This window comes from Plasmodium vivax, chromosome 1, assembly GCF_000002415.2.
Source record: "Plasmodium vivax chromosome 1, whole genome shotgun sequence".
Taxonomy (NCBI): Eukaryota; Apicomplexa; class Aconoidasida; order Haemosporida; family Plasmodiidae; genus Plasmodium; species Plasmodium vivax.
The window spans coordinates 416801-428979 of NC_009906.1; the positions used below are offsets into that span (position 1 = coordinate 416801).

Below are 12179 nucleotides of genomic sequence, written 5' to 3' on the forward strand. Positions count from 1 at the left end.
CCGCTAGCCTTCCATTTGCTTTCCAAATGGAGGTGCTCTATAGAGCTATTCGCTAAAAATGACAAAAAAAAAGAAAAAAAAAAAAAAGGGAAGCCGCTTCGAAAGGGGCGCCGCTTCCAAAGGGGGGACGTCCTTTTCCGGGGCTTCCTCCTAGTGACAAACAGGGCGCAGCAAACAGAGCGTAGCAATTGGCAGTGTCTAGGCGGCAGCGGGAGCCCCCCCCCTCAGTCGAAGCTCTGCAGGGAGAGCTTCTCCTTGAAGCGCTCGTACTTGAGGACGTCCTCGGGGCGGATGGAGATGCGGGCGTTTTTGAAGGCCAAGTCGAAGTGCTTCTTGGCGAGCGTGGGCACGGGGTCGTAGTGGTCGTCCGCGCCGCCATTCGCTTTTGCGCCGCTCCGCTTTTCCGGGCCACCCTTCCGCTGGCTAACCAAGCGGATGGTCTCCTTAATCGCCTCGTTGACGGCGCTCTGGCAAAGGTTGGTAATGTCGGCCCCGGAAAAGCCCTCCGTGCGTTTGGCCATCTCGTGCAGATTCACATCCGCACTAAGAGGGGTGTTCTTCAAAATGGCCTTAAAAATGCTGCACCTGCTTTTGTAATCTGGCAAAGAAATATAAATCAGCTTGTCTAGCCGCCCCGGTCTGGTGAGAGCCTTGTCTAGGATATCTGGTCGGTTCGTGGCTGCAATTATGAAGATGGTTTTTTTTTCATTTATTCCATCAATTTCGGTGAGGATCTGGTTGATCACCCGGTCGCTCGCATCATTGTTATTGTTACTGTTTCGTTCCTTTGCTAGCGAATCTATTTCGTCGAAGAAGATGATGCAGGGAGAAGCTGCTCGGGCTTTGTCAAACAGGTCCCTCACATTCGCCTCCGACTCTCCAAACCACATGGTTAGGAGTTCTGGCCCCTTAACTGAGATGAAGTTAGCGTTACACTCATTTGCAATTGCCTTGGCTAGTAAGGTCTTTCCACATCCGGGGGGGCCATACAGCAATATGCCCTTATTATAATTCGAATTGAATTTTGCATACAGGTGCTTATATTCTAGGGGGTACAAAATGGTCTCCTTGAGTTGCTCCTTCACATCTTGCATTCCGCCGATGTCCTCCCACGTGACGGTGGGGATTTGCACTTGTCTCTCCCTGAGCGAGCTCGGGTTGCAGATGTTCAGTGCGTGCTGGAAGTGCTTCGCCTTGATGGTCAGCTTGTTGAGGATGTAGGGCGGGATCTTCTTCGCCCCCCTGGGGGGCGGCGAGGAAGCGGTGACAGGCGGCCGGGTATCGCTGAGGAGCGGCCGGGTACCGCTTCTTCGCCCCTCATCACCGCTTAGCCGCTCCCCCTCCACGCTGAGCTCCATAAAGGCGATGAAGTCCTCCTCGTCGAGGTCCAAAAAGTGGACGTGCTCCTTGATGCACTGGATGGCGGCCTCGAAGCAGAGCTGCGCGAGGTCCGCGCCGACGTAGCCGTGGCACTCCTTGGCGATCTTCCTCAAGTTGACGTCCGCGTCCAGCTTCATCTTCTTCGTCTTGGTGAGCAGAATTTCGTACCTGCCCTGTTCGTCTGGGACCGGAATTTCGATTTCTCTATCAAATCGCCCGAAGCGTCGAAGGGCAGGGTCGATCGAATTGGGTCTGTTGGTGGCGGCCAGAACGAGCACATTGTTATTTTTCTTTAAGCCATCCATCAGGGTTAGGAGCTGCGAGACGACCCTTTTCTCTAGCTCGTTGGTACTTTTGCTTCGTTTGTTTGCAATGGAGTCTATCTCATCAATGAAGATTATGCATGGGGTTTTTTCGCTCGCCTTTTTAAAAATTTTTCTTAACTTTTGCTCCGACTCTCCTATATGCTTGGACATGATTTCTGGCCCGTTGATGATGTAGCAATAGGCGTTGCTTTCATTGGCAATTGCCTTTGCAATGGAGGTCTTCCCAGTCCCTGGGATTCCATGCATGAGCACCCCCTTGGGAGCAGAGATTCCTATGCTAATAAATATTTCTGGGTACTTTAGGGGTAACTCAATGAGTTCCCTTATTTTGTTAAGTTGCTTCTTCATCCCCCCTAGGTCTTCATAGGTTATATCATCTGTGTGCTCCTCGTAGTCCTCTCTGTTTAGGTATTCCTCATCCAGTGTGATGATGGCATTGTCGCCTACGTACCCGTAGTGTTGAGAGGTGGGGACATCTGCTCGGCTTTCCCTTAGCGGTTGTTCCTCCTTCCTAGCTGCTTCCTCCCCCTCCTTCACCAGCTTGACCACCCTAAATTCGACCTTCCTCCCCTTATGGGGGATATACACATTTGTACCCTCGCAGAGCGGCTTGAAGGTCCCCTTGAGGTAGGGCCTGAGCACCTCCTGCTCCAACTCTGCCTTGCTTAACCCTCCGACGGTGTCGCTGAAGGGGCTGAGCACAACGGTTCGCAAAGGATGTACCTTCATTAAGGGAAAAATTTTAATAATATCGTTGTGCATAAGTCTGAGGTTCTTCTTCATCGCGAAGGAGATCACCACGAAATGCTTTTGTAGCCTCCTATCTAGCTTGGCGATCGCTAGCATTTCCTTTTTCTTCTTCCCCTTGAGCAAGACGGTGAAGCCCTCGCTCAGATTCAGCTCCTCCATTTTGGCTTTGCTCAAGTAGATTTCGCAGTTATCTATTTGTTCGTCTACATTTTCCACGAGGCAGTAGGAGGGGAACTTGCCCGTCTCCAGCGCCTTCAGGAGGAAGTTCGTCTCCTTGTCCTGGTCGGAGCCCCTGCTGGGCCGGCGCCTCTCCCGTGGGGGGCCCCCCTCTGGTGGCGCCTCCGATGACGCTTCTCCGGGGGGAGTGTCTACTGAGGCGCTCTCCTTGGGCGTGTTGCCCCACCACGGGTGCTTCTCCGGCTCGGGCGGGTCTCCACCTCCTCCCCCATTAGCACTACCTTTGGGGGTCTCTTCCCTCCCACTACCGCGCTCCTTCTTCTCCCCGAACGGCCAAAACCTGCTGATGAGTCCGCTCACCAGGTTGTTCTGCACGATGTGCGTTTGTTCCTCCGAGGGGGTTATCCCGAGGTTTGTCTCCCCAGTGGGCACATTCCCACCCAGTCTTGCATCGCCCCCAAGATGTTTTTCCTTCCGGTCACTCTTCCCATCAATAGGGATGCCTACCGCGGGGTGGTGCCCCCCATTTTTGCTTGCCTCCTCATTCACCACGCGACTCTTCCATTCGTCCTTTACCCCCCCAGGAGAATCCCGCTCCTTGAAAAGGTCCGTGCCGATGGACGTAAGCGTGTTCCTCTTCCTTCCCAGGGGGAGAAAAAGCGAGTTGCCCAAATTCTTCCTCTTAGCAAAGGGGAACCTACTCTGGTGGCTTCCACTCCCGAGGGTGAAACGGACGTCCTTTTTCAATCCAATTTGGTGCGACAGTTGCACGATGAGGGGGAGGACGAGGGCAACGACGAGGAAGCAGGGCACGCGCGCTTTTCGGGGGGGGTACGGAGGTTGCATCTTTTCCCCCTTCATCCTGATCACATTTTGGGGCAGCGCTCCTACTCCGTCTGCTCTCCTGCTTCGCCCTCTCTGCTGCTTCTCCCCCTCTCCTGCTTCTCCCTCGCAATCGCGCACCTGACGAACTGCACGGGGCGCCCAAACCTCCTCGCTGTGCACTCGGCTGCTCCTTTCGCGTGGTCTATGTGGATGCCTGCGTGGGGGGGACTCAGCTGCCGCGCATCCTTCGCCTGTGATCGCGCGGTGAGAAGCGCGCAGTTGTTAAGCAGTTGTTAAGCAGTCAGCACGCAGTTGTTAATAGCCGCTACTCTTTGACGGATGGTTGTGTAAAAACGGGCGCAGCGTTTTATGAGCGCTCCTGCGACATCCGTGCTGATTCGGAATGCATGGCGAGCGTGCACAAGGAGATGCCTACAAGTGTCCTCTACACGCACGCCAGGGAAAGGGCCGAAAAAGCAGAGCAATGCGAGCGATGCGAGCAACGTGAGCAAGATGGGCAAGATGAGCCAGGTGAGTCAGATGAACAGGCAAGGTGACTTTGTTACAATATGTATAGCTTTTTTTTTTTTTTTTTTTTTTTTTTCCCCTGTTGACGCGGCGCCGGAGGGACAACTTCTCTCCTACGTTTCGCCAAAGGGGGCACTACACCTCATGGGCGTAGAGGCCTCACTCGCGAAGTTGCAAATTGCGCTGCGGTGAAAATGCGTTGTGGCGAAGTTGTGCCGCGGTGAAGTTCTACCGCGGAGAAGTTGCACATGTGGGCGCTGACCAAGGCGATGGGAAATGCGAAGCACGAAAGGCTTCGATGGGGCAGCAAAACTGCGGTGGAAGATTGCTGAGGGAGTGGGGGGCTAACCGATGAGGCTCCCCTCCCGTGTGGTTTCTACCAACTGGGGAGGGGAAGCCGTTAAGAAGGGGACTCTACACTGAAAAGGATATTCTCCCCTGTTCGTGCTCTGCCAAACGGGAGGAAGATCTCCACGCGGCTAAGGGAACAACTGAGGGGTTGTTATTGCACCAAGGGAATTGAGCTAAGGCGCTTCCAATGGGGAGATGTTGTGGGAAAGCGTCCCAAGTGTTGGAAAGACCCCCTTGGCGAAGCAAAACCGAAGCAGCTGAAACGGCTGACTTTTTTTTTTCTAATTAACTTAAAAAAGGGGAAAAAGCCTAAAGTTTAATTATGGGTTTTTGCATGCAGGTGGGGGGAGCATCAAACAGGGGGGAGTTACGTGTGTAAAGCGGTGATGCATGTGCATAGTGGAGAGAGCATACAGGTGTGTAAATGAGCTTGCACAGGAGGAAGGGCTACCACGTCCCCCCAGAGGTACGTAACTAATTTTTAACAAAAATGGAGGGATGCATCATTCGGGTGGAAGGAGAGGTGGTAGTGCTGCTAATGGTAGTGGTGATGGTGTAACCATGTAGGCAACGCAAAAAAGGGATAATCACTTGGCAAAACGTAAAAAAACCTACGACGTTGAACGTGACACGAATGCACACACAGAGGTAGGGGGGGGGGAACGAGTCATCAGTACATACTATCGTAGACAAAAAAAAAAAAAAAAAAAAAAAAAAGGGTCTTCAAAAATTGCGGTGAGGCGGCGCTTATCTGAGCACCCACGTTGGCGGTGTTGGCGGTGTTGGCGGTGTTGGCGGTGTTGGCGGTTGTGTGGTGGGCATGTTGGTAACCGTCTTGGTGGCCATCTCGGCTTGGCCTCTCTTGCTTGGCCTCATTTGATTCGCCTCACTTGATTGGCCTCATTTGATTCGCCTCTCTTGCTCGGCCTCACTTGATTCGCCTCGCTTGGCCTGCCTCACGAGTGGTCAATGAGCTTGCTCTTGGAAATGTAGTAAATGGCGAGGGCGGACATGTTGCCCGTGGTGTGGATGAGGAGGTGGCAGAGGGTGCTGTAGGAGTTGTAGCTGAATTTCTTCCCCGAGTAGTAAAGAAAAAACACCAAGATGGCTCCACAGATGCAGATGAAGAAGCTCATAGAATTTACATTAAGCGAGTGGAAGACGTGCATGAGGAAGTTCATAAGGGTCATCAGCATGTCAACTGTCCTACGTAAACCCAGCTCTGGCTTCCTCCAATGAATTATGGAGGTTAGAAAAAGGCCCAGATTCAAAATGGCCAGGTGGTAGAATTGGCAGTAAAGGGAAAACACCAAGGTGATAGACAGCTGGAAGGAGGATAAGAACAAAATATGCTGGCACTCGTACGTTACGTATTTGCAGGGGTTTGTCGTTTCTTCCACTGCGCTGGAGCTGTCCGAGCCGTCTTCACTTTCAGAGGAGGTCTCCTCGGCTTTGCACCCGTAGCGCCGGTTGGTGCACTGAACTAGCCGGTCGCAGAGCTTCATCTTGGGGGGGAAGCTGCAGTTGCTGTAGTGTTTGGAGTGGCTGTAGTGTTTGGAGTGACTGGAGCGGTGCATATGCTGGGCCCTGCTCGGGTGCCTCGCTACGCAGACGCTTCTTCAAGTGGAGTGACGCACCCTCTGTCGCCGCCCAGTCGGTGTCACTACCAAATGGGGGAAAAAAAGCCGGTCGAGGGGAAGGACTCAAAAAAAAGGGACTCAAAGAAAGGACTCAAAGAAAGGACTCAAAGAAAGGACTCAAAGAAAGGACTCAAAAAAAGGGACTCAAAGAAAGGACTCAAAGAAAGGACTCAAAGAAAGGACTCAAAAAAAGGGACTCAAAGAAAGGACTCAAAGAAAGGACTCAAAAAAAGGGACTCAAAGAAAGGACTCAAAGAAAGGACTCAAAGAAAGGACTCAAAAAAAGGGGCTCAAAGAAGGGGACTCAAAAAAAGGACTAGAAAAAAAAAAACCACGGAGTGTTATCTACTTAGCCCACATCGAATGGAAAAAGAATAAAAGAAAGATTCTCTTCTGTGTAGAAAGGGGCCCAAGCAGCTTCTTCTCCCCCAAAGGTGGTTCATCAGTGGCTCATCGGCTCATCAGCTGACCAAGAATCACTCGTCTCTCTCTCCTCTATCCCTATGTGAGTACGTTTGGTATTCTATGGACGGATGCTCGGCGTACATCTTCCTCTTTTCAAGCTACCCCATCACAGTTACTTATTTTATTTATTTTTTTTTTTCTCTCTCCTTGCACCTCTCTTCGATTAGCTTCGTTCGCGGAGATCCTCTTCTTGAAAAACGTATTGAGCTGTACATCTGCCGGTAGGCCAATTGGTCAATCTGCTTAACTGCTAATCTGCGCGGGGGACACAGATGCGTGTTGGGTTTTACCCGCCCGCTTTCACCAGTTGGGGGGTGGCTAAACTCGCCGCAGGTGGGTGGCAGCTCAGCGAATGTAGAAAGTTGGGAGAAACGAAAGGCGACAAAGTACGTGAGGGAAGCTGCCTCTACGCAGGGCTGCGCGAAGAAGAGGCACAAAGAAGGGAGCAAAAAAGTGGCATCAAAAATGGCACAAAAAAGGCACAAAAAATGGCGCAAAAAAGTTCAAAAACGGTGGCTAAAGAAGATGAAATGAACGCGGCGCAAACTCGGTAGGAGGATGGCCCGCCTGGATGGTAGGAGAGGAAAGGAAATGAAACGCGTACAGGGTACCAGCTGCGTTGTGCCAAACGATCAAAATGGGGATTAATTTTAGGGTAGGCTGCGGATAAGCAGCGAGTAAGCAGCGGATAAGCAGCGAATAGGTAAAGGATTGGGGCAAGGTTCTTTCTGGGTAGGTTCAGCATAGATTTCGCTGCCGCTCCCGCCGCTCCTGCCGCGCTTCTACCAAACGGGGCCGGCGAAACGGGGGTGCGGCGCGCATCTACGCAGGAAAGAGGGCCGCAAAGTGAGCCTCCGCTTTTTTTTTTTGAACATGGCAAAGGTGGGGGAGACCAACTGGCATATGCATGATCCCAAGCGAGGGCACCACTAGGAGCACCTACGGAATGGCACGCAAGGGGGGGAAAGGCAAACAGTTCGTAAAGGCAAACAGTTCGTAAAGGCAAACAGTTCGTAAAGGCAAACAGTTCGTAAAGGTAAGCAGTTCGTAAAGGCTTCTCCAGCGAATTACCTAATGGGGTCTCTCTAATAACTAATCTAATTGTTTCGTTTCTCTAGTGACTCCTCTAAAGGGTGCCCCTAAACGTGCCCTAAACGTGCGCTATACTACGCTGTACTACGCTATGCGTGCCCTAAGGCATCCTATACGCACGCTACGCGCTACGCTCGACGGCGCTCTCTCCCAAGTGCACCTACCCATAGGGTTCGCGCGGTGCGTACAGTGTAGTAGATAAAGATAATCATAAGGTTATTTATTTATTTTATTTTATTTTATTTTATTTTTTTTTTTTTTTTTTTTTTCTTTTCTTTTCTTTTCTTTTCTTTTTTTTTTTTTTTTTTTTTTTTGCCCTTGTGCCGGGTACCCATTAGGGGGGTAAGGCATGGCCCTGGGCATATGTACTCCTCCGCGTGGCGTTGGCAGATGCGCGAGCGGGGAGGAGCAGCGCTGAGCAGCAAAGAGGGGGACACCAAAGAGGGGCAAATTTTGCGAGTGAAAAGGCGCGGAGTTAAAAAGAGAGCGACGCGAGGGTGAGCGCTTAAACAGGGCGGTGTGGAGTGGGCGCTTAGAGCTACGCTGATTGCGCGGTCGGAGCGCCCCCTCGATTAACAAAAAAAAGATTAGGTAGTAACGCGCGGCGCAGCCCCTAATGGTACGGGCATAGGTTTCATTTTTGTGTCCCCCTCTAGGGGTACATTCCTAATTCGCAGCTGCGTGTACCGTATGGAGGCCACCCCGCAATGGTAAAAACGCGTCTCCCCTTGTTGCGCGTTAGAAAAAGTTAAAAAGAGAGAAGCGCTGCTGTGTGTTTATGTGTATAGCAGAACGGTGGTAGTGACATTGGCAGTGGCAGTGGCAGCGGCAGCGGGAGGCAAAAAAAAACTTCACCGCAACGTTCTTTGCACAGAGAGGATGTGCGTTTTTTTTTTTTTTTTTTTTAAGGTACCCTGCCTCTCTACCATGTTAGAGCAAAGGTAAGCTGCGCGGGAAGGTCCTGCATGTTTGCTTTGCCGCTTATGGGGGGAAAAAAAAATTGCAAAAGAATGGGAAAAGGGTAACTCCCGCATGCTAAGGGGGCACAATCGCATGGCGGGATATGCACGAATTTATAAGCACACAAATTGTATGTTAACGATTCCTTGTGCATGTACCCTTGGCGGTGTGGCGTAACGCGGGAGGAAGCAAGAACTGAACCTTTTTTTTAAAACTGTGGGGCGGGGTAGGCCCCGCTAAATATTCCTCGCTGCGATTTTTTGGCAGCACGGACTTGTCGCTCATAGGAGGGGTATATCCCCGATTCGCGGAGACTTTTTTTTTTTTTTTTTTTTTTTTTTTCCCATACCTTCATGTCTGCGTGGTAGATTCTACCAAGTGGGAAAAGCGCGACTGTTATGTACACATATGTGCATTCCCCCCGTGGGAATTTCGCGACCGAGGCGGGGCACATTTCGCGAAAAAAAAAAAAAAAAATTATCCCTTCTGAGGGGTAGCTCGAACGAGAGCCGTATGTACATGGTAAAGGTGCCAGTCAGTTCTACGGAAGGGGAATTGTGCGCTGTACGTACGTAGGTGTTGCTGTTGGGGGTTTGCAAAAAAAAAAAAAAAAAACAAAAAAAAACAAAAAACAAAAAACAAGCAATTTATACTTATGTATATGTACGCTTGCGCTTATTCGTGTGTAACCCTGGGCGACAAAGGGGCTCCATCTTCGCGCCTGATCGGGCCGACCACAGCGTAGGCCAGAGGACTCTCCCCCCGGCGCGGCGCCCCGATGGCGGTGCTGAGCAGAAGGCCGCTCGTCCATTTGGCGAAGGCAAACGCGAATGTGAAGGCGAAGCAGAACGCGAAAAGGGGGTGGGCGCACCGGAATGGCGGTGGGAAGAGGGGGTTCTCGCAGCTGGGGGGGGGAAGCGACCCCCCTGCCAGCAGCTTCCCCCGCGGAGGTGACAAGCGCACCCTCATGAGCGACTTCCACTACTACAATGTCTTCCTCCTTGGGGGGAGCGACTTGGTAAAGCTAACATCGGCATACACCTTTTGCGAAAATAAAAATATGTACGCGTGCATACTGCTCCACCTGAGCAGTGTGTATGGCTCCATCCCAGTTAGGGACGTCTTGAAAGTGTTAAAAAATATTTTTGAGCAGAACAAGGCATCCTTTTCGCACCACTTGGTAAAGGGGAGGAGAGTTACCGACTTGTATAAGCATATGTGTCACCACCTAGACCAGCTAAACACAGCAGAAGTTATTGCTTTGCTTAAGTGTGCCTGCTACACGACGCAGGAGTTCCCTGTGGAATGCATCCGGCTGCTAAGCAGAGTGATTCTTGCGAAGCCACTGGGGTGTTTCCACCCCAAACAGATACACGAGGTCTGCTCCTGCTTAATAAAAATGAAAAATGAATTCTCCTTGAGGAAGCTCACTTACGACGATGCACTGCATGTTAAGATGCGCGAGCATGTGCGGGGGAGAATCGCCGCCAGCGATGCGCAGGCCTTCTTCGAGTACCTCCCCCTGTACATTGGCCTCTCCAGGGAGACACCATTAGGGGGGGCCCCTCCTAAGGGTAGCATCCCTCCCAGTGGTAGTACTACCCCCCCTAGTGGTGGCCCCCCCCTGGAGCGCAACCTTCGGAAGACGTGCGAGCTAATCTTCCTCAACCACCTGAACGAGCTCAACCGGGAGTCCCTCCTCTCAGCCGTGGGGATATTTAGATGGCTCGACCTGAGGAGTCACTCCATTTTTCTGCACTTGTGTGACGCCTTCCTACAGCATGCGCTCAGCTTGGACACCAAATACGTGGTGCGTTTTTGGAGGAAGTGCCACAGTTTGAGATTTGCAAAGGGGGGAAGGAGGGGAGAGCCAGATGGGGGGAAGCCACCTATTTTAGACGAAACGGTGGGGAGCACCAAAGGGGGAGTGCCCCCCCTCGGTGAGGAGGAACCCCCCGTAGATCACCTGGAGACACTTAAAAGGGGTGAAGGCCCATCGGAGGGGGGACCCCCCTTAAGGGGAACCACCCCCCAGGGGGGAAAAGAGAAAAACGGAAAAGGAGAAGCAAACGAAGAAGGAGAAGACAAAAACGAAGGAGGCGAAAACGAAGAAGGCAGCAACGAAGAAGGCAGCAACGTGCTGCTACGCCTCATCAACAGCAGAGTCTACCACATGACGCCCCCCCAGTTGAGCCGAGTCACCTACGGGCTTTACAGTTTCGTGGAAAACATGAGGCAGTACTCTCAGCTGAGCAGCCTGCGGAACAACATGAATCTCCTCTTTTCGATGGCCGTGCAGTATGTGGTGAATTGCCTACACAGGGGGGTTCCCCCAGGAGATGCCATCCCCAGGGGTAGTGCTAATCTGTTACGCCCATCTGAAGGAGACCACCCGAGCAATATTAATATGAGCACGGATGTTCTCTACATATCTGCGTCAGGTGTGTATGTTAGTCGGGGGGACCGCTACGGGGAACATCCCTCGTCGGGGAGCCTCGCAGGAGATGATTTCCTTCCAAATGGTTGCCCCACCCGTCGAGCCAACCTCACACACTCGTGCGACATCCTACTGAACATCAGCTTCCTCAACGTGAGTCAGAACCACCGGAAAAATAAAGACGTCTACGAGTGCGTAAAGAAAATTATAACGCAGAAGGAGGACCCCCCAGTGGAGCTGGACCACCTGCTGTCCCTCCTACTCTGCATCTCAAACGTGTATAATAGGACAAGAGATAACTACGTTTTTCATTTTTACAAGCAGATCCTTCCACTGCTGCAGATGAATAAGCTCAAATTTGATGCACGCCATTTTAATAGACTCTCCATAGCTATTACTCCTTTGCTGCAGGAGAAGAACAGCTTAATCGGCAGCTACGTGCACCTACTTTGCTTCTTCATCGAGACGGAGGTGGTTCCCTTGCGGTCATGTGTGTTTACACTTCAGCATGTTATGAAGAAGATCTGTGTGAAGCTGGGCGACTCGCTGGCGACGCTCCTGCTGGTGGTCATCCGCCGCATCGATAGCTTCCTCAGCGATGTGCGCGCCCACGTAGTGTGCGGCGAGAGCTGCGATAGTGGTGCTGGCGGCGATAGTGGCGATGGCCGCAACTCGCTGAGGCCATTCCTCCTGCTGCACTCGATCAACGAAAGCACGCTCACCTGCGTCCTCGTCAGCCTCTCCCTCATTTTGCAAAGTGCCAAGTACGGCACGGCGGCCAGGGACGAGGCCGCGGTGCTCCTGCGCGCAGTGGTCCCCTACGTGTCTACTGCTTCGCTCGAGAAAATCCCGCGCAAGTACATTCACGCGGGGCTGCTGGAGGCCCTCCCCCCCGATGATACCCGGGTTAGGCAGGTTCTCCTAAGCAGGGCGTAGTAAGCAGAGCGTGGAGCGTTGAGCGATTGGAGTGGCGTTATCTGAGGCGTCGTCCCTTTTTTATTTTATTTTTTTACTTTATTTTTTTATTTTTTTTTTTATTTTTTTTGTTTTTTCCCCGATGGGAGCACAAATGTGTGGGTGCAAAAGTTACAGACCCACACGTGACGTGCGCCGCTTAGCCGCTTAACCGCTTAGCAGCTTAGCTGGTTGGCTGTTTTTTTTTTTAATTCTGCAACATACCATTTGGACTTCACTTTGTTACTCTTTGCGGACCTTTTGGCAGCGACGGTTGGGTCCCCCAACTGATCA

The 12179-nt window shown here is 51.8% G+C and overlaps 3 protein-coding genes across 3 annotated transcripts; 1 reads left to right on the plus strand and 2 right to left on the minus strand.

Moving 5' to 3' along the window:
* Nucleotides 1-224: 224 nt before the first annotated feature.
* PVX_088085 (cell division cycle ATPase, putative) lies at nucleotides 225-3494 on the minus strand (the record flags this gene model as incomplete). The annotated part of the gene is made up of 1 exon (XM_001613428.1): nucleotides 225-3494. One exon carries the CDS (start codon nucleotides 3492-3494, stop codon nucleotides 225-227), a length of 3270 nt encoding a protein of 1089 aa, XP_001613478.1.
* A 1799-nt stretch (nucleotides 3495-5293) lies between these two features.
* On the minus strand, nucleotides 5294-5842 carry PVX_088090 (hypothetical protein, conserved; the record flags this gene model as incomplete). Its single annotated transcript, XM_001613429.1, has 1 exon — nucleotides 5294-5842. The coding sequence occupies one exon, from the start codon at nucleotides 5840-5842 to the stop codon at nucleotides 5294-5296; it is 549 nt and encodes a 182-aa protein (XP_001613479.1).
* Nucleotides 5843-9272: 3430 nt separating this feature from the next.
* Nucleotides 9273-11867, plus strand: PVX_088095 (hypothetical protein, conserved; the record flags this gene model as incomplete). Its single annotated transcript, XM_001613430.1, has 1 exon — nucleotides 9273-11867. One exon carries the CDS (start codon nucleotides 9273-9275, stop codon nucleotides 11865-11867), a length of 2595 nt encoding a protein of 864 aa, XP_001613480.1.
* Nucleotides 11868-12179: the final 312 nt, after the last annotated feature.